Below are 21,118 nucleotides of genomic sequence, written 5' to 3'. Positions count from 1 at the left end.
TAGCCTTAGGTTACAACTTTACTCTATATCTTTTTATTGAATGTGAATTTTGACAAATCCACTATTGAATTACGTTTTTTTCTTATATCCTCTATGTTTATTAAATTTCCAAAAAATCAAAGATCAATAATTATGTTATCAATCAATTTTTTAAATTGCAAGTTTTAAATTAAATATAAAAAATAAGTTTATAGATCATATAGTAAATAACATCTGAGTAACATCAAATTTAACATGTGTTAAGAGCGTAAAAAATATACAATCCAATGATTAGATTTTCAGAATATGTAACAATATCAAAGATTAATAACTATATCATCAATCAATTGTTTAAATTACAAGTTTTAGTAGTCTAAAATTATACATAAAAAATAAGTTTATGGATTATATAGTAAATAACACCCAAATGACACAAAATTTGACACGTGTGTTAAAAGCGTGAAGAACATACAATCTAATAGTTAAATTTTCAAGATATGTAACAATATTACTTTCTTTAAAAGAAATTATAATTTTATGTTACAACCAAGTTTTTAGCTAAATTTTGTTCAAAATTTTTTATTCAAATACTTTAAGAGCAAAGCTCCTAGAATCACACATAAATTACTGTAGATTATTGTTATGTAAGGGACTAGAGTATTACTTTTGGAACTACTCTCCAAAGTCCAAAATCCTAAATCTTCAGTTATCAAACCCATTATTATGGCTTAAATGCTTTCTTTACTTTTACTAATTACACATATGCTTGATTGTTTTTTAAAAGATTGTTATAGCCTGTGCTACTTTTATAAACTTTCTTTTTCAAAATCTTCACAAATGACCATTTCTATGCGTTTCCTATCAAATTGATGCTTGATTTAAGGTGATATCACTTCACGTCGAGTGTTTGTCGACAGAAATTTATGAAAATATTATCTACTGTTACGCTTTAGGTTGAGTTGAGTCCCATCAAGTAAATACAAATGTTATTCTGTTCATTAATATATTGAGAAAAGGATGAGAGTGAAATAATACGAGGAAGAGGATGTTCAAGCTAGAAGACAGTGCCCCAAGTTGATTTTAAACTAAAGGATAATTCTATGTTTTGGACAAACTCATGCTACCGAACCTGGCAAGTGTCAGTAGAACTTAAATGTGGCAAGTGTCAGTAAACTTAAAACTAGAAGTTTTAAATTAAAAAAAAAATCATTATCTATTATTTTTGTTTTTATAAAAACTTAATCATATGTTACCTAAAAGTAAATTTTGTTATTTTAGTTTTATTAGGTTCAATTTTTGTTATAGTATTAAAACACTTTTTAGTTTACACATGAATTTTGGTTTATTGCTATATAATATTGATGTAGCATTAATGAGTAAGGTGCTATTATGGTCACACTTATATGAAAAATGTAACTCAATTTACCCCTCTACTCATTTTTCTCTTAAAAAAAAAAAAAAAAAAGTCATATGATATGATGAGTAGAGATCTTAAAAATAAAATAGCTAAATTTAAATAAAAAAAATTAAGGAAAAATAGGTTTTAACTTTTTAGTGTCTGTACTTCGGCAAGGCCTTTACATTGGTTTAACCATTAGCATTTTTTAAGTAACACCCGCGTTCAAAGTTCAAACTGTTGTGAAAAGTGATCATTCTTTTTGAAGTTTTTGGAAGAGTTCTCTAGTTTTATTTGTAATAAAAACCTGCCTTGTTGATCCGTATGCATCAACAGCGGAAAAATGATGTCTAGAGTCTAGACTAATCAAACTGGCTAGATAATTGATTAAAATCCCAGAACCCAATTAAAAAACCCAAATCCCAATCCAATTTCGAGGATTGGTCACTTTCAATGACTGATAGCTCATGTTTCGTGTAGTCTTTGTCCTTAAAAAAAACCCAAATGCAAATCTTCTATAACGTTAAAGCTCACCTGCTCTCTAGTGCTTACAGTAGTATAGCTTCAATCACTAGAGAGTGATAAGATTCTCAAAATTGAAAAAAAAAAAAAAAACCTTTTCTTCTTCTTTGTTAATCTCCAAAAAGCCTTTAAAAGAGCCTCGAATCTCGGCCCACATTTCACAAAGACCAAAGAAAAAAAAAAGAAAAAAAAAAAAAGAAGAAGAAGAGAATGACTGCATGAAAAAAGTAATCATGATTAAATATTTTTAAAATGAAAAGTGAGCATATCTTGCAAAATGTTCTTGCTTTTTTTTTTTATAAAGTTTATACAAAGTAGGGGAAAAAAAACTAAAATATGGGTGGTGGAGACTAGAAGACAAAATAGAGGGTCTTAATAATCAGAAGTTTCAGAAGCAAATGTCTCCTTATATCCCTACATACTTCACTGCTTCTATGTTCCCCTCATACCACGCCCGTATATAGGTTCTTTCACTCTCAATTATCACGTCTCTACACACTTTGGGACCCATTCTCATTATTATGCATATTTTTTGTATGCATTCACAAATTGATTTGAATGTATATTATATAATTTTTCTTGATTAATTACTTTTGTTTTGACCCTAATAAAAGGTTATGATCTCCATAATAATCTCAATCATTTGTTTGTTTGTTTTTTTTTTTTTTTTTTGTAAAGCAAATCACAGGTGAGGTGACTATATGACCATGACCCATCATCACCTTTGTAGAAAAATTTTCAGAATTGGCTATGATTTTGGTGATCAACTTTATTGAAGGGCTACTACTTTTTTTTCATCTTTTTTCTGACTTCAAATTGTTAACTTATTGGAGAGGCAATTTATTGTTCTACAAAGCCTTTTACGGCATTTGAACGAGTCTGATAAGTTGACTACGTTTTTTTACTCTACCTTGATGACAAATAATTATAGATTGCAGTGAGTTTAAAGGGGAGATAATGATGAAAACTGTTCTCAATTATGCGTTCAGAAGAAAAAAATAAAAATAAAAATTTTGCAAGTGTTTTTAAAATATTTATGAAGGAAGAAAAAGAGAGGAGAATGAAATGGTTATGAATAGTACCAGAGCAGCTTTTAGAAAATAGTTTTATTAATGTATGCCCTTAAGACATATATTAATAAATTATTTAAAAAAAATTTATATAAAAATAAAAAAGTAACTCACTAGAGAAAAGAAGAAAGAAAAGAAAAGAAAAGAAAAGAAAATTATGCTTGGCTAAGATAAATTATCAATTATTCCTGTATGTCACATAAAAGATGTGATAGCATCCTTTCATGCATCACACATAGGATTCTTTCCTTCTTCTTTTTTCACCTTTTAAGTTAAGATTGGAAAATTTTGGCAACGTTTTCATTTTTCCTCAAATAGCAATAATTGTATATAGTACCAAGTTTGTATATATTTTTTTTTTTTTAACTTTCTTAAATCAAAATTTTTTATTGCAACAAAGAGGAACTACACCAAGGCATCATATGTCAAGACCTCCAAAAGTGAAGGAACAACAAACCAATCCCAAAAAGGAGGCCAACAAAATGCTGCTTCAATCAAGACGGATCTATATTTAGGCCAAGGGGGCTATGGCTCCTGGCCATTTGAAAATCTCTTAGTAATAATATTATATGAATATAATATACAATGTTTTGGTTTAAAATTTCATATTTGTCCCCTCAAATTTAAATAAGTTTTCTAGAAATCCAAAAGTTAAAATAGGCCTATTTCATATATGTGGAAATTTACCCTTAAAAAAATATAAAGAAATTAAAACAACTTTCAAATGAATTTTTGTTATTTTTATAAAGTGAATAGAAAATAATAAATATAAATAAGCTTTAAAAAATTGTGTTTATTAATCTTTCAAATAAAAAACATTTTAATTTAAAATAAAATCATTTTTAACATAAATTTACAAATTTTATATTCATATTTATTGATGTAAAAGCATAATTCTTGAACAAAAATAAATTTAGAAAATACTATTAAGTAAATAGTGATAAAATTAAATGCAAAGTTATTAATCTTGTACGATTAAAATAAATAGAATATAAATTTCAAGTATGACACAAGGAAGCCATAAATTTCAAGTATGACACAAGGAAGCCAGCCAGTTCAGTGGTTAGTTCGTTGAACAGAAGTCTTAAATGGGTTGGAAGTCATGATCAAGATACCCATCGATTTTCCAATCGATTTCTTGTGTAAGTAATGATTAAATATAGGTCTTAAATGGGTTAGAAGTCGTGATCAATATACAAATCAATTTTTTATGTAAATAATAATTAAATATCAAACCTCTTATTTAATTGTTAAAAATTTTGCTAAAAACTCCTACTAAAAGCTATTCATATACGTGGCATAGGCTGTAATTCACCTTGACCCCACGTCGCTACTGCACATTGTTTATTGTCCTGTCTCAGTGTCTCCTGTGTTGCATTTTCAGCTCATAGGGGCCTCACCAGCCAAGCGACACTACACCACAATAAGATTGCCCATTGCAGGTTGTATGTCCAACAATAATACATCTTATAGTAATTATAAAAAACAACAATATATCTTATAGTAATTATAAAAAGCAATAATATATCTTGTTAGGTCCCACCCATTTACTCTCTGGTATAAATACTAAAAATCGATTATTGAAGTTATAAATGACAGTGCACTTTGTTTTAAGAGAAAAATGTACGATGTTGATAATTATATTGATAGTTTTGTTATAAAATAAAAAGGGAGGTAGTCCCGTAGTAGTAATTATAAAAAACAATAATATATCTTGTAGTAATTATAAAAAACAGTAATATATCTTGTTAGGTCCCACCCATTTACTCTATGGTATAAATACTAAAAATCGATTGTTGAAGTTATAAATGACTATGCACCGTGTGTTTTTTTTTTTTTGGAGAAAAATGTAAGATGTTAATAATTATATTGATAGTTTTGTTATAAAATAAAGGGAAATGCTAACGAGTGCCTTTAAGATACTGATTAAGAATCCAGTTGAAGAAAGTTTTTATGGGAAAGAAAAAATTAATATTTTGACAATTTTTTTTCATTTCCTATAAAAGTGATGTCAAAACTTTCTTAAAATGGATTGTTAACAGGTGCCCTTAGGGCACTTGTTAGCATGACCCTAAAATAAAAAAGGGAGGTAGTACCATAATAGTTGCAAGAAAATAAAGCTAAAGAGTAATAGAAAATTTGTATTTAAGTGGTCATTAAATTACCTTTCTTATATCTCATTCATTACAAAAATGCTCTTATTTATAGCCTTTTGCATGCGTTGATTTTAAATATATTTACTAAATCAAGTGGAATATTATTGGATAACTTTGGTGGCACTAAGGTTGAAGTTTTTCCGTTAAAATATACACAATACAAAATTGAAATTGGCAAGTGTTTCATATCAAAGTTCACTTAGCATATGCTATAAAATCCAGCTGTCAATGGTCTATATTTAATTTCCAACAAGTTTGATACTTCAATCTGCTTTAAATTCTTAATTGATGGTTGCCAGAGCTCAAGTTGGACCAATAAAGCTTGAGAAAAGCTAATGAACGCGGACATTGGTTTAAGAAATATTTAAAAATATATATGAGAAAATGAAAATGTAATTAATTTTTTAAAGATTTTTTATATTTACTTCATGAAATGGTTTTTTTTAACAAGTGTCATATTAATGAGTATTTTAGGGAACTGTTAATAAAACATTTTATGAAAGTTTTTATACTACATTTATGAAAAATTGAAAAAGTTTACCAAACCATTAATTGCATTTTTTCTTTTTCTATAAAAAATTTCTTAAAATGCTTCAATGACAAGAGACATAAGGACATTTTGCTAACTTTTCTTTATTAACAATTGCTCTAAAAAAAATCAATAACATGACTGTTATAACTTATTATGAGTGATCAAACATCAATGCGATGGACAAATACAATTGAGCTAAGTTGCGATGAAGTATGTCAATAAAATAAAATAAAATAAAATAAAATAAAGGAAAGAATAAGTTTGAGTTTGGATTGTAGTGAAAAATGAAAGTTGGAGTATTTGGCCTTTTTTATGTGAGTACGGAAAAATGTAAATATTAGATAAAACTAGCTCTCATGATACTATTTATACATTTAAAATTTATTTTATTATATAATTTTTAAATTTCTATAATAAACAATATCCAAACAAATTCTACGAAAAAGAAAACGGGAAGATGCACTTGTAAAAATAAATCAATAAATCATGTACATATATTTGACAGGTGTAAACGATCAACGGTGTTTAGAAAAGACCAATAATTTGTGAAAAGCATCAAAGGGTAGCTAAAGAAATGAAATAAGTAGGGCGAATTTAATAAGTTCCAAAGTCAGTCATTGAAGAGCGTGCAGCTTGAGAATCCAATTTCCCAGCCCGCGTGCCAACTCGAATTTGATGTCAGATCTGGACCATCCGATCGTATTCCCGCATCCACACGAACTCATAAATGCATGCGCGAGCCGCATGATTCTCATTATCGGATTCACACCACGTGGAATTAATGGCTTTGCATTAACCAAACTCTACCTCACGCGGGTCCTTGCGCGCCTAATACGCCAACGAACTGCGGACGCAATTTAACTACCCCCTCTCCCTCTCTCTCTCTCTCAAAGGTTTAACTCACCCTAATTTAGGGTTGTTACATTTGTTAATCATAAAAGTATTTAGGAATATGCTGAAATGTGTTTTTTTTTTTTTTTTTTTTTGTATAAATCTTATCGTTCCATTACTTAAGATATATGTTAGTAAACTATTTTAAGAAATTTTTTATGAAAAAACAAAAAAATTGATTAAATTTTTTGGACAATTTTTTCAATTTTTCATAACAGGTATTCTAAAATAAATGATTAATGTGTTCCTTAAGAATGTACATTAAGTAAATCCTACATCATAAGTACATCCAAGTTTATAAACTAATGAGTACTATTTAATATTTATATTACATTAAATGATTGAATATCACCAATCATACTTATTGCATGTAAATTTATTAGTATTTTATAGTAAAAAAGTTAATTACCTTAAGATAATCAAGTCATATTATTAGGATTAGTCAAATATTTTCAACCTACCCAGAACATGACCCAACAGGCACACATAATTTGACTTTGTCACGCTGGATGCCATCCCTTACTATATAATATGAATTACTTATATCATCTTATGATCTCCTATAACATGCATTGTAAATTGCCAAGATATTCGTTAAAGTTAAATATTCTAAAGAATAACGACTGTGAAACAAATGTTAAAAGGTTTGAGGAGCAAATAATTTAATATAAAATATATATTAGGAGATGAAACATTCAAGGTGAGAAATGTAAATTATTGGAAATTGTTTAAAAAGCATTCCTTTAGAATAAGATAGAAAATGATTATCATAATAATAATAATATATTTTTAAAAATAATTATATAGTTACAATTGGGGGAGAGAAATTTTCAAAATTTTGACTCTCCTAGTAAAGGAGAGCATGCCACGACATTGAAGTACAAAACTTTTGTCTATTATTATATAAAAACTTGATTCAATAGAGTCTTTTATTTATTTAAATGTTGTTCATTTAAATTATAATATGAACTCAAATTATAAACATAAACCAACATAAAAAAGTCAAGTCCCGAAAATTCTAATTGTTTGTTAACATAAAAAGTGAAGTCCTGAAAACACAACCCTAATATCTTTAAAAGATAAGAAGTTTGCCAATATTTAAACTTAGTGCATGCTTGGCAACATGTTTTTGCCTTCTTCTTTTTTCCTTTTAATTTAATAAAATTAGTTATTTTAATTTTAATTTTTTGAATAAACTATAAAGTCACACGTTTAGTATAAAAGCTATTAAAAACTATATCGTTATCTCTTATTAAACAAAAAAAAAAAATATATAGTTAACACTCTTTAAGTTTGGACTAATGCCAATTAGGTTTAAAATTATTCAAAACCGATTAACTTGGTCTGTAATCAATGTGAGACAAATGAGAAAAAATAGTAACGGTTTGGGGTTTAAGAAAGATTTAGAGGTAAAATTAGTCAATTTAAAAAAAATTTAAACGCAATTGACACTAACCCAAAACTCAGGAGGTTAACTGTAACCAATAATTAAACTACAGAAAAATTGGGGATGTTAAACTTACACTCAATACTCAATAGCAACCGAATCAGTTTCCTAACTTCCTTCCTATACTACATTGCTGTGAAATTACATTGTCGAACTTGGTCAAAGTCATTAGTCTTTATCGTTTTGACTTGGAGGCAGATTGGGGGACCGACAGAAGTAGTTGGTCCAAAATCCAAATTTACAGCAAACCATGAAGACCGTTTTGCCCTCATACGTAATTTGAGGAACTATAAAAGTCTAAAACGACAAGGTAACCGTTTAAAACAGTGTCGGTTTGGCTTGGCAGTACATGCTAATTGTCTGTAAAAATTGTCCACTGTAAAGTCTAAAACCGATTGATCCAAGGCCATCTTGGCTGGCTGATGTTTAAAGGCATCTATAATGAGGAGATCTTTCGGATGTTTGAAGATAGCAGCAGACGGTGGTCCCACGTGGCCCCATTTTTAGGCATTTATCATGGTCTGCTTAAATTATTGTCAAGGCTATAGATTCTAATGGGGTAGCCAAAGATACACCCCTTTAACTTTTTTTTCTTTTTTTTCTTTTAGATATAATAATAGAGAGATGCTGTGAAAGACTGAATTTAGATTATTTACATTTTTTAAACTATTTGTTTATTTGTTAAAGTTGATATGTATTTTTTTTTTTTTTTTTACATAAAAAAAATCGCTAACATGTATAACACGCGTGATAAGATTGTAATCTATAAGATTTCCTTAATTTCGGATATGAAAATAGTAGAAAACAACAAAGGAAGTCACGAGTATAGATTTTGTCTCGTCAATCAATTGACCATTGAAAGTGAAGGAATCATCATCACTGTTCAAAGTTATTTTTAGAATCACCCTTAAGAAAAAAAAAAGATAGAAGAAATGCCCGATGTTGTGAGCAAAGAACACAACTTCTACTGTCTTAGAACAACCCTTGTCAAACAACTGCATCTCTTCAAAGTGGAATGGTTTTGTTTATATCGAATAGCTCAACATGATTGAATTTTTTTTTTTTTTTCAGAGATAAGTAAGGTAGTTTAAACAAAAGTTTTCAATATTTAAATACTGAAAAATGTAGGTAAAAAAAAAAAAAAAAAAAAACGCGTTTGGTAAAAGATTTCATTTAGTAGTATTTGAGTTACGTCTCTCATTTCAATTAGGGTATTTAAATACTAAATTTAGAGAATATTTCCTACCAATTTTCAGCTTTCAAATAACATTATTCAATGAGACTTTTGTAAGTATTTAGAAAAGTATGAAAATCACTTGATAAAACTCAACCTAACTCTCTCTCTCTCTCTCTCTCTCATGCATACCTCATCTTTTTCTTTTTTTATTCTCTCTCTTTTTCTCCCTTCTCTCTCAAGTGTACTCTTCTAATAAATATTAATAAAATAATTGTACTTGTTAGAAAATTACCACTTTAAAAATATATATATACACATATAAAATACACAATTATATATTTTCATATTTTAAAATACATTGTTTGAAACATAGCACCAAATATATTTTTTGCATTATGTGTATTTCAAAGTTAAAACACATATTTTTACAACATTTTTTAAAATAGTCATTATATTATTTTAAACAACAACCCTTTAAAAAGCTACTGCTAAACAGGCCAAGACTATTGAAGTTGATACTTGATAATAGTATAAATATATATTATTTTTTAAAAATGAAACTTTAAAAAGGTTGTATATTACAAGTAAACAATAAAGCTAAAAAGGAAAAAAAAATTACAGTGCATGACGCATTTACGTAAACGCGTCATGCACTGTAATTTTTGGCCATGCGAGTGGAACCATTAAATATTGGCCAAAAAAACAGTTTTCTTTTATCATGTATTTGGCATGATCCATCCAATTACGGAAAGACCACAGTCTGATCAGTCAGCCTATCCCTTTTTTTTTCAGTTGAGTTCTCATTCAAATTAAAGTGTTTCCAGCTAAAATGAATGATGTCACTATCTTTTAATGCGTAATTTGGTCTTTTTTTTGGTTGAGATAATCTGTTCACTCTTAATGGCTCTGTAAAATAACCAGTAAATAATCTGAAGTTTTGCTGTTTTGGAAAATTGATGGAATTGTAAGGGATTTTTTTTATTATTATTTTTATTAATGAGACTGGGAATGAATCAAGCGTATAAAAAAATTTGCTCAAGATTGATGCCTCTATAAAGTATAAATTGCCAGTATAAGAATCCTAAAACCAAAGTATTTTTGTTGAATCCATAATCTGACTAGATAAGTTCAAGAATAGCCAAATTCCATGCCCATTTTTTTTTTTTTTTTTTGATCTAACAATTTGTTTGCGTGACATGTTCTTAATACATGACAATTACTTTCACACCGGCCATTTTTAATATTATTTTTATTTCTCATACTATTAACTTGCCTTATTAAAAAAAAAAAAAAAAAGGAAAAGATTTGGTGAATCCAAAACAAAAATTGTACCATTAGATTTGTTCAAATACATAAAATATTGCTTTTGATTTTATTTTTTGAGAAATGTCAATGAATGCACTAGAGGCATTAATGATTTATGCACTATTTTTAAAAACATTTTATATGAAAATGCTAAAACAATGATTTTATTTTTTACAGCTTTTTATATTTCTCATAAAAGCGGTATTAAAACTTTTTTAATATGGTTTATAAATAATTACTCTAAGAACATCCATTAATATAACGGTACTGTAATTGAATTTATGACTTGACACTTATAAATATCATTAATTCATTGGGATCGAGTCCTTCTAATCCCTACTAGTGAGCACATTAATGTTCATTTTCTTTTGTGTTGTTAAAGGCGCATATTGATATGGGTTGTCATTCTCCCTTTCTATGCAAATTTTTTTTATCACCAAAAAAAATACTGTATATCATTGATCCATTTACTTAACAATATTAATGTATCTCATACCGCTAATTTGTTACATACTCATGTATCTAATTGAGGAAGAAGTATCGTAAATTTGAATAAAAAGTAAAACTCATCTTTAATTACTTTGAAGTTATGCACTGTCTGTAACTTTAAAACAACTGCATAGAAACGTTTGCAATTTTTTTTGGGTAATTTCCCATTAAAAGAATAAAATATTATTATTGATTCATTCAAGCTTTGGCAAGTATAGAAGCATGCCAAAGGGGCATGAAAGGAAGTTTGGTATCTATTCCAAGTGGCTTAAAAAACCAAAGCAAAGGAATGTGAAAAATAGAAACTGCGCCGTGACAGCCCAGTCACCTCTGTAACACGTGTCAGTAGAGTTAACGTGTAGCTCCTGGTTTTAGTTGTCGTGAACTGCACGCGTGCCGAGTGGTCAAATGACTCAAATACCTTAGGCAGAAGCTCAGAAAGTTCAGAAATAACTTTCAAAAATGAAGTAGAAACAGTGTATATAAAAAAAAAAATGCAGTGGAGGTGAAAAAAACTAATTTTTATAATAAAAATAATTTACATCATATGATAATATAATAAATGCCATCTTTAAATTGATGCTTGGTATACTAAAATCTTTTTATTCTATTTTATTTTTAAATTGATAAGCTACGCATGTGTTTAATTGATCTTGAATTTAAGGTCTTATTCTTTATTTAATACTTAGCAAGTAAAGATATGCTAGTTGAATTCAAACTCATTGAAAAAATTTATTAAATAAGTGTTACAAACTTGTGTAAGCAGTCTTAACAAAAGAATTGATAATTTATTATATTTATTGTACGAGAATAAATATAGAGTCCCACTCCACATGTCAATACCGATAAGAATGAAATATATAGGAAGAGAAAATCCATCGACTCTTCTGGTTAGTTTACAAAATGTTTTTTTTATAAATTCTATATGAGAAAAGAAAAAAAAACTAATTCTTTGACAACTTTTTATATTTTTTATAAAAGTGATATTGAAATTTTCATAAAATAGCTTATTAACAAATGTTTTAAGGACATCCTTTAACTAAAACCTTTATTATATTACTAAAGTGATAATATTCATTATAAGAGTTTTGTAATTGAGTGGCATAACAAAGAACTACATTTAACCAACCATGCAAAAAATTCATGCATGTCTAGCAATATAAAATTGTGTAAAAATATATGATTGTTACAGTAACCATATAAATTTACACTCTCTCTATTCATTTTGCATTTAATTTTTTATTATTTCTTTACACATCCCTATAATATAAAGGAAAAGAGTAAATTATAGTTGTTATATATGAAGAAAAAAAACAATTTAAAAAATTAAGAAAAATTGATATTTTAATGAAACATAATCTAAAATAAATAATATGATATGATATATTTAAAAAAAATGAATATATAAAATAGAAAAAAGTGACTTTTTGTGCTAAATTATACAGAAATTTTTTACACAATATGGGTGTTGAGAACTTAGGTATAAATATCCTCTTATGATTGTACTTATCCAAGAATAATGTTACCAATAAATTAAATTTTATAATATTTTTCATAATAATTGAAATGTCAAAAAAGAAAAAGAAAAAGAAAAAGAAGAAGTAAAAGTTTTTAAGTCATCACTTATTTATCAATGGTCAATTTTTGTATGAAATTTGTCATTACTTTAGAAAAACCAAAAAAAAAAAGGTTGAGAGTAGAAAAACTAACGAAAAAAACCGTACAAATCCTCGTAATCCACGTAATAAAATAGTGAAATACACCACACCTTTAACAATCTTTTACCATTTCCTGAAAAGAGAACAACCCAAAAGTCCCTAGCTCCCTCCTTTTTTAAAATAAAAAAGTTTTCGCTCTCTCTCTCTCACTGTTTCTTGTACTGTTTTCGTGTTCTCATTGTCTTGCTCTGCTTTTATTACTATTATTATTATTATCATTTATTTATTTATTATAAAAATTACTTTCTCCCTTATTTTTAAAATTACCTTTTTCAGAATTTGACAACTTTTTAAAGCTGCAATGGAATCACTCATAATACAGAAAGTGTGTCCACTGTGCAAAGCTTTAGCTAGCTGACGATTTTAGAGAGCTTGCATACTCTTTCCCGTTTTAACCAAACCATAGAGAGAAAGACAGGACTTTTAGAGAGAGAGAGAGAGAGAGAGAGGCAAAGGAGGAACCAGTGTGATGAGTGTGGGGACTATAGGGTGTGTTCATCGAAAGGTCGGTTTCTTTTGGTGTGAAAAAACAAGCACTCGATTATTATAGAGAAAGGGCCACTCTCTCTCACTCATGCTTTGGTCCGCGTGCTTTGATACAAACTCATGGGCTTTGTTTTTATTTTTTTAGTCTTTTGGGGTTGAGCCCTGAAGCCCCACCTCTTAGATTCACAGTCTCTTTTTGCAGTATTTGTTCCTTGATTTTGGATTCTTGAGGGGGGTCTCTTGGCTCTTGCTTTTTTGGCCTGATTGGATGTTTTTGTTTTTTTGTCAGTGTATATGTATTCTCTACTAAATTTTGAGACGTGGGTCAATGGTGGTTTTCTCACCTTTCTGAAGAAAAAGAGTGAGAGTAATGGGGGACAGGGAAAAAGATTCTAGCTTGGACTTGTTTTAGATGAGAAATGAGAATTTGGGTTCTGGGAATTAAGGGGTTTTGGGATTTGAGGTTGTGGGTGTGTGTGTTGTATTGAACTTGTAAATGGGACACGCATAAATGGGTTGTGTTGAAGAGAAAGTCAAAGCTGGAGGAAGTGGGTTCATGGGTGGAAGTGGAGCACACACAACATGTCTGCTTGAGGAGATGAAATTGTTGAAAGAAATGCAGGATCAGTCTGGTTTGTTCATTTCTAGAAAAACTCCACTTTCTTTCTTTGGTTTTTTGCAAGTTTTGGTAACTTGGAGTAAATTTAATACACTTCATTAGGCCATTAGTGGCTCATTTATAGTGTAGTTTTGTTTGTTTTATAATTTGAACGAAATTGGTTTTTGGTAGAATCTTGAAAAAGATAAGTTCTTATTAAGGATTTTTACTGTTGGGATTTTCAGGGGCCAGGAAGACTATAAACTCTGAGTTATGGCACGCGTGTGCTGGTCCTCTAGTTTCACTGCCTCAGCTGGGTAGTCTAGTATACTACTTCCCTCAAGGTCACAGCGAGCAGGTTTGCATTTATTTCCTTTGCTTTTCAATGTTACTGACCTTTAGCATTTATTCTTTTGCTACAAATTTCTTTTGTCCTGTTTCTACTTTCTACAGTTCCACAGTTTTGTTCTATGACTTTTATCTTTTTTGGAATTTCTGTTCTTTTCTATTTTTTGGGGTTTTGGCCAACCTTTGAGTTCCCAGTGCATGAACTTTTGTCTCAGCGATTTCAATGTGACCGTTTGGTAACGTTGTTTGTATTTTTTAAAAATACGTGTAGGAAAAAAGTGTGTAAAAATATGTGTAATGTTGTTTAAAAATTGAAAATATGTGTTTAAATACATGTACCAAACAGGTTCTAATTTGCCTTTTCCGCCTAGATTTATCATTTTTTAAGGGAAACAAAACACACTTTGCAGTAATTTGGTCACGTTTATGAGTCAAATTCGTTTATCTGTATCTGGTTAATATATACAACTTCCTTGGGAGTCCTTGTAATTAAGGAATTATGATGCGAGGAATGTGGTGAGAATCAAGTTGGGAGGATTTTTAGAAGAGAGAAATAGAAGCTAGGGAAAGTTTATGAGATAATGGAATTTTAAGTAAGTAGGAGAAAAAGAAAAGAAAAGAAATGCCAAGTATATCAGCATCAGGGAGAGGAGTAACCAAGAGGGTTTGGTTTTGGTCCAGTGCACAGGAGCGCTAGATGGAAGCTTTGCGCTAACCAGGAAGGTAGAAGAAAAAGGTGGGGAGGGGGGCGTTTCCAAGTAAACTCAAACAAACCTAACTTTTCAATTCAATCCATCGCAAAAATTACTTTGTAAGGAAGTACTGATATTTTAAAGAATTACAACTAAGCTCATAAGCTACAAGGATAATCAAAAGTATACAAGCTGACATCTAGAGGCAGCCACCTTTCTTCCCCATTAAGTTGTTTTGTAGCAAAGTACCTGTGATCCTAGGCAACTAGCTCCTGTTTCACCCTAGGAAGCATGGATATGTCAAAATAGTAGGTGTATCCATATCTGATTCGTACTTGTTACAGATCTGATACATAAACAGCACAAGATAATGTTTTACACATCTAATTTGTGTGAACATTATGACTTGCGTGTTTAAAAGACCAGTATTGGCCAAATTGTTTTCTTATGCTTGGTCTACTTTGTAGAATTTAAATGTGAGTGCTGTATGGCCCGATAAAATGATGTAATGATGAAATTGGTGAAATGATGCTATTGCATGGATTGTATGTTATCTGCATACCTTTTTTTAAGCAAATCAAGCGTGCATTCCCATCAATTATGTCACACCTACACTTTATGGGGGAACTCTAGAGATGTTTGAAACCTTGCCATAAGACTATCTATCCCAATCAGGGATTAGTCCTGGAGGCAGGTTGCTATATAATACATAGGCATCTCTTTCAAGTGATTGTACAAATTGTTGATATTGATTGTAAAGTCAGTGCATTATAATTTAACTGCTGCACCTTTTAATGAAGAAATTTGTATATTTAGGTTTTTATCATAAAAAGCAAGATCCCATATATAATATAAGAAGTGTGATGGGAGCTTTTTGGAAATGATTTTCCTGAAATATATTGGCAACAGTTTCTCCGCTGAGTTTTGCTGTTTATTTCATAGTAATTAATATAAGTAACGTGCATATTGTTTCTTGGAACAGGTAGCTGCTTCCACCAAACGGACAGTAACGTCACAAATTCCCAACTATCCGAATCTTCCATCTCAATTGATGTGTCAACTTCAAAATGTTACATTGCATGTATGTATTTGTCAGTTATTATCTGCGTTCAATTCCCTAAATAGCGATATAATTGCAAAAAATGTCTTTAGAACATCTATGATTTATCTTTGCTTCACATTTTTTGATAGGCAGACAAAGAGACGGACGAAATTTATGCTCAAATGAGTCTTCAACCAGTAAACACCGTAAGTATAGTTACCATTAGATATTGTCTTGATAATATATGTATGTATATATATAGTCCAAAAAAGAAAAAGGAATAATTCTGCAAGAGTTCTTGATATTGGATGCTGATTCCATTTATGAATTACCTTTGGCTTAGGAAAAAGACATCTTCCCTGTACCAGACTTTGGACTCAAGCCCAACAAACATCCAAGTGAGTTTTTCTGCAAAACTTTAACTGCAAGTGATACAAGCACGCATGGTGGCTTTTCAGTACCACGCAGGGCAGCAGAAAAGCTTTTTCCTCCTTTGGTGAGGCTTTAAATGTTTTTGGTTGATGACTTGACATACCTTTTCATGCTATGATGTATTTGTGTTATATTTTACATATGTATTCAAAATTTCAAATTCAAATGGATAACCATTCCAGGATTATACAATGCAACCACCAACTCAAGAACTTGTTGTCCGGGACTTGCATGATAACACTTGGACGTTTCGCCACATATACCGAGGTGAGGTTGCTGACATATGTATCTATTTTGATACTATACGGGTCTTGAACTTTAAATTTGGCTTTCTTAGCTTTAAGAAAAAGTCCAAGATATTAGTAATTCAATATTTATGGTGCAGAATTATCCAAAAGATGGAATTCTGCACCGTATACTATTCCATTCTGAATAATTTTCCAGTTTATACGTTTGCAATGTGTTGGATTTTGTTTCCCTGAGTATGACCTATTATTGTCTTTTATTCAGGCCAGCCGAAGCGACACCTTCTCACAACTGGATGGAGTTTGTTTGTTGGTGCCAAAAGGCTTAAAGCAGGTGATGCTGTCCTGTTTATCAGGTAAACTGTAGTTACGTAGCTTGAAGTCTTGTGGCAATTGGCAAGGCATAAAACGATATTGGACACTCTCTCCTGTTAGGTGCATCTGCTTTGAATGTGCTGCCTTAAGTTTGCTTATACAACCTCAAGGAATTCTTTTGCGGACTGTTTTTGTTCTGGTTGTCGCATGTTTTGAGAAAGGATTAAAAAAAGAAAAAAAGAGTGCAGATTCTTTCTGTTACTTGCAAAGTTGTAGGAATGATAACTGGGCTTTGTGGTAACAACCTGTGAATTCATAGTGATATGCAGCTTTGACCATTTTGATCATATTAACATGGTGTATTGAGATTCATATCATTTTTTGGAGCTTGTAATCCAAATAATAGTGGAAGTCATCCTAAGCATGGTGCTATATACTTACCAATTACTTGCAGATTATTATGTAGTTAAACTATTATGGAAGCTTTACCATTTGCTTTGGCAATTTATGTTATAGAATAAATACATAAAAGGTCAGAATGATTGTCTGTTGCCTCTGTGTGTGTGTGTGTAACTCTACCTGGCACATATGATTTTCTAATTTACGGCCGCTCCTGATCATACATTTCAATATATTCAACCAGGGATGAAAAGTCACATTTAATGGTAGGTGTGAGGCGTGCAAACCGTCAGCAAACAACATTACCCTCATCAGTTTTATCTGCTGATAGCATGCACATTGGTGTCCTGGCTGCCGCAGCTCATGCTGCAGCGAACCGAAGCCCATTCACAATATTCTACAACCCAAGGTTCACAAATATGAAATCTTTCACCTATTTATGGTTTCTATATTTTTTTTCCCACGTCTCTGGATTTTGAATTACTTCATGACCCTCCCATTATTTTATCTTATTTGTAGGGCATGTCCTTCAGAATTTGTCATCCCTTTGTCAAGATTCCGTAAATCTGTCTTTGGGACGCAACTCTCTGTTGGCATGAGGTTCGGGATGATGTTTGAAACAGAGGAGTCCGGTAAGCGGAGGTAATTTTCCGAATGACTAGATCCTGTTTCATACTTATTTATAGCCTGTGGGTATTGTGACTACGTTTTGGCTAAAAGAGTTATCATAGTGGTGAATTACTATTTTATATTTGTTAATTTATAATCTAGTGGACAATAAAAATTTAATACATTTTTTTGCATGACAAAGGTATATTGTTGCCGATGTTATTATCATGAGTTCATTTCTTGAATATGCAGAAAGGGGTTGACATCTTTCTTCTTTTCTACAGGTATATGGGTACAATAGTTGGCATTAGTGACTTAGATCCACTGAGGTGGCCTGGTTCCAAGTGGAGAAATCTTCAGGTGGACTAGATACTTATTAATATAACTAAATAACCAAATGGTTCTTTCATATTGATGTTTGTTTGTTGTTCCTGTGAAGTAAAAGAAGCCAGAAACTATTTTGTCTTGTGATAGTCTAGCAGTTAAACTACATATTCCTGTTTCATTAACAGGTGGAGTGGGATGAGCCAGGGTGTTGTGATAAACAGAATAGGGTTAGTCCGTGGGAAGTTGAGACTCCCGAAAGTCTTTTCATTTTTCCTTCTCTGACTTCAGGTCTCAAACGCCCGTTTCACTCTGGATTTTTGGGTAAGTTTATCTTTTGTCATTGTTTCTTACTGTTCAGGTTTGTTAAATATCAATCTTATGGCCATTTCTATGCTACCAGGAACAGAAACCGAATGGGGAAATATGGTTAAAAGACCCCTTGTCCGGGTTCCTGATAATGGAAATGGAGATCTTCCATACCCGATACCTAATATATACTCAGAACAACTAATCAAGATGCTATTGAAACCTCAACATATGAACCATCCTGGAAACTTTTATCCTACTGTACAACAAGAATCTGCTACTAAAGTAGATCCATTACGAGATATGAAGATCATGCAGCAGGGCACAACCAACCAAAAATCTCATCTTATCTGTTCAGAGGGTACACCTCCAATTCAGCCTCAGTCAGGCCTTGACCAACCTGATGCCATGAACTTAAATTCATCATCAAAAGCAATGCCACCTGGAAAATTTAACTCTCTAGCCGAATGTGAAAACCGAACACTGGCTGGAATTAATACTGAAAAGCCAATTATAGAACCTGAGATTTCAACAGATGAGTTAAGCCAGTTGACTTCAACAGGAGAGTGCAACGAGGAAAAACTGGTTGCATGCCCCGTAACTCAGAACCTTGTGAACCAGCCAACATTCATTAACCAGAACCAGGAGCCATTGCAATCACAAACAAGTTCGTGGCCTATGCAGCCACAATTGGAATCATTGATCTACCATCCCCAACAACTTGATGTTCCACAGTCTGATTGTTCTAATCCAAATGGCTTTCTTCCATCCCTAGACCCTGATGAATGGAAATTTTACCCCTCTTGCCAGCCTCTTGGTGGAATGTTTAGATCTCCTGGACCTTTATCCATGTTTGGATTGCAAGATTCTTCGGCATTGTTTCCTGAAGCGGTTAATCCTGCTTTACCTCCAGTGGGTCAGGAAATGTGGGATCATCAACTAAATAATTTAAGGATTTTATCCCAAGCTGACCAGCTCACTTCATTTTCTCACCAAGACTCACGTAACCTTAGTTGTATATCCAATTCAAGTGGTCTAAGAGATTTGTCAGATGAGAGCTACAATCAAAGTGGGATTTACAGTTGTGCTAACATTGATGTTAATAATGGTGGAAGTACTGCACTAGATCCTTCCGTTTCAAGCACCATTCTGGATGACCTATGTACAGTGAAGAACGCTGGATTCCAGAATCCTTCTGATTGTTTAGTTGGCAACTTCAGTTCAAGTCAGGATGTTCAATCTCAGATTACCTCAGCAAGCCTAGGAGACTCTCAAGCTTTCTCTCGGCAAGAATTACCAGACAGCTCAGGAGGTACATCTTCAAGCAATGTGGATTTTGATGAGGGCAGTCTTCTGCAGAATAGTTCGTGGCAGCAAGTAGTTCCACTTGTGCGAACCTATACAAAGGTATGAATTATGTTGAATTTATAGAATTTACCCCCACATATATATTATTAAAGTATGTGTATTATGTAGTCAGAATAAACTTTCAATCTGAAAAAACGTATATTCTAGATTGCTATGAGTTTCATCATTATTGTTCATTGAGTACATGATGCCCCTGCTCAGATTGCCAAATTGGCAAAGACTGGTGCACTGGCTAAATTGGTTTAAACTCTCATGTTTCCTAGGTTCAAACGGTGGCACTTTCTTTAGATTAAACTGTCATCCGTTGAATTGTTCAATAAGGTGTCCATTGTTTCAGTTATTATCTCATGGATTATAAGCTCTCTGTGCTTGTGCCTTGTGTGTTTTATGAAGGTGCTACATTTGTATAACCATGGGTAATGGATTTGGGTTTTGGCTGACAGGTTCAAAAAAAAGGATCTGTTGGGAGGTCAATTGATGTCACAGGTTTTAGAAATTATGATGAACTATGTGCTGCAATTGAGTGCATGTTTGGACTTGAGGGGCTGCTCAATGACCCAAGAGGTTCAGGGTGGAAACTAGTATATGTGGATTATGAGAATGATGTTCTACTCGTTGGGGATGATCCTTGGGAGTGAGTTTTCTTTCATCTACTTGATGTTTCATGTTTTCTCTGCGTAAAGATTCTTTTTAGGAGTGACAGCTAGTCCTACAGATCTCCATTTTAAACATGCATTGTGTCCGTGCAGGCAATTTGTTCGTTGTGTACGCTGCATCAAAATTTTATCACCTTCAGAAGTTCAGAAGATGAGCGAAGAGGGAATGCAGCTTCTAAACAGTGCTGCAATGCAAGGGACTAACGGCCCCATGTCAGAAGGTGGATATGCTTGACACCAACTTAACTGCAATGCCGCATGTGATTACACAAGTCTGATTTGCTGCCATGTTTGGGGGGGAGATCTCAGCTTCTTTGGGCTTGAAATATTAATGTCGTTTAATTTATTTCACCTCAACCATGGCCACTTAATGTGAGTACTTCTACTTGCTTTCGCCTTGTAATGGTGCAATGTGCTGTTAGACTTGCAGTCACCTTTGTAAGAATTTGAAATTAGGTGAAGAACCCTTGTAGTGTAATAGAACTTATGGTTCATAGTTATAATGAAATTGTTAGATGATTCTATAGTTTGTCTCATGGGAAATTTTTTTTTTTTTTGGTTAATAAAAATAACGGTTCTTAGCTAAAGACCATAGTAGCACCCTAATAGCTCC

The 21,118-nt window shown here is 31.6% G+C and overlaps 1 protein-coding gene across 1 annotated transcript; it reads left to right on the top strand.

Annotated features, from left to right (window-relative positions):
- Positions 1-12,985: 12,985 nt before the first annotated feature.
- On the top strand, positions 12,986-21,034 carry LOC126712372 (auxin response factor 5). Its single transcript, XM_050411676.1, has 14 exons — positions 12,986-13,800; positions 14,012-14,124; positions 15,789-15,887; positions 15,998-16,054; positions 16,192-16,344; positions 16,463-16,547; positions 16,791-16,881; positions 17,484-17,648; positions 17,759-17,881; positions 18,133-18,208; positions 18,361-18,496; positions 18,576-19,888; positions 20,293-20,483; positions 20,599-21,034. Exons 1-14 carry the CDS (start codon positions 13,680-13,682, stop codon positions 20,738-20,740), a joined length of 2,865 nt encoding a protein of 954 aa, XP_050267633.1. The 5' UTR covers positions 12,986-13,679; the 3' UTR covers positions 20,741-21,034.
- The last annotated feature ends 84 nt before the right edge of the window (positions 21,035-21,118 follow it).

The sequence above is a fragment of the Quercus robur genome, chromosome 2 (genome assembly GCF_932294415.1).
Source record: "Quercus robur chromosome 2, dhQueRobu3.1, whole genome shotgun sequence".
Classification (NCBI taxonomy): Eukaryota; Viridiplantae; Streptophyta; class Magnoliopsida; order Fagales; family Fagaceae; genus Quercus; species Quercus robur.
This window is presented reverse-complemented; position numbering and strand designations above follow the sequence as displayed.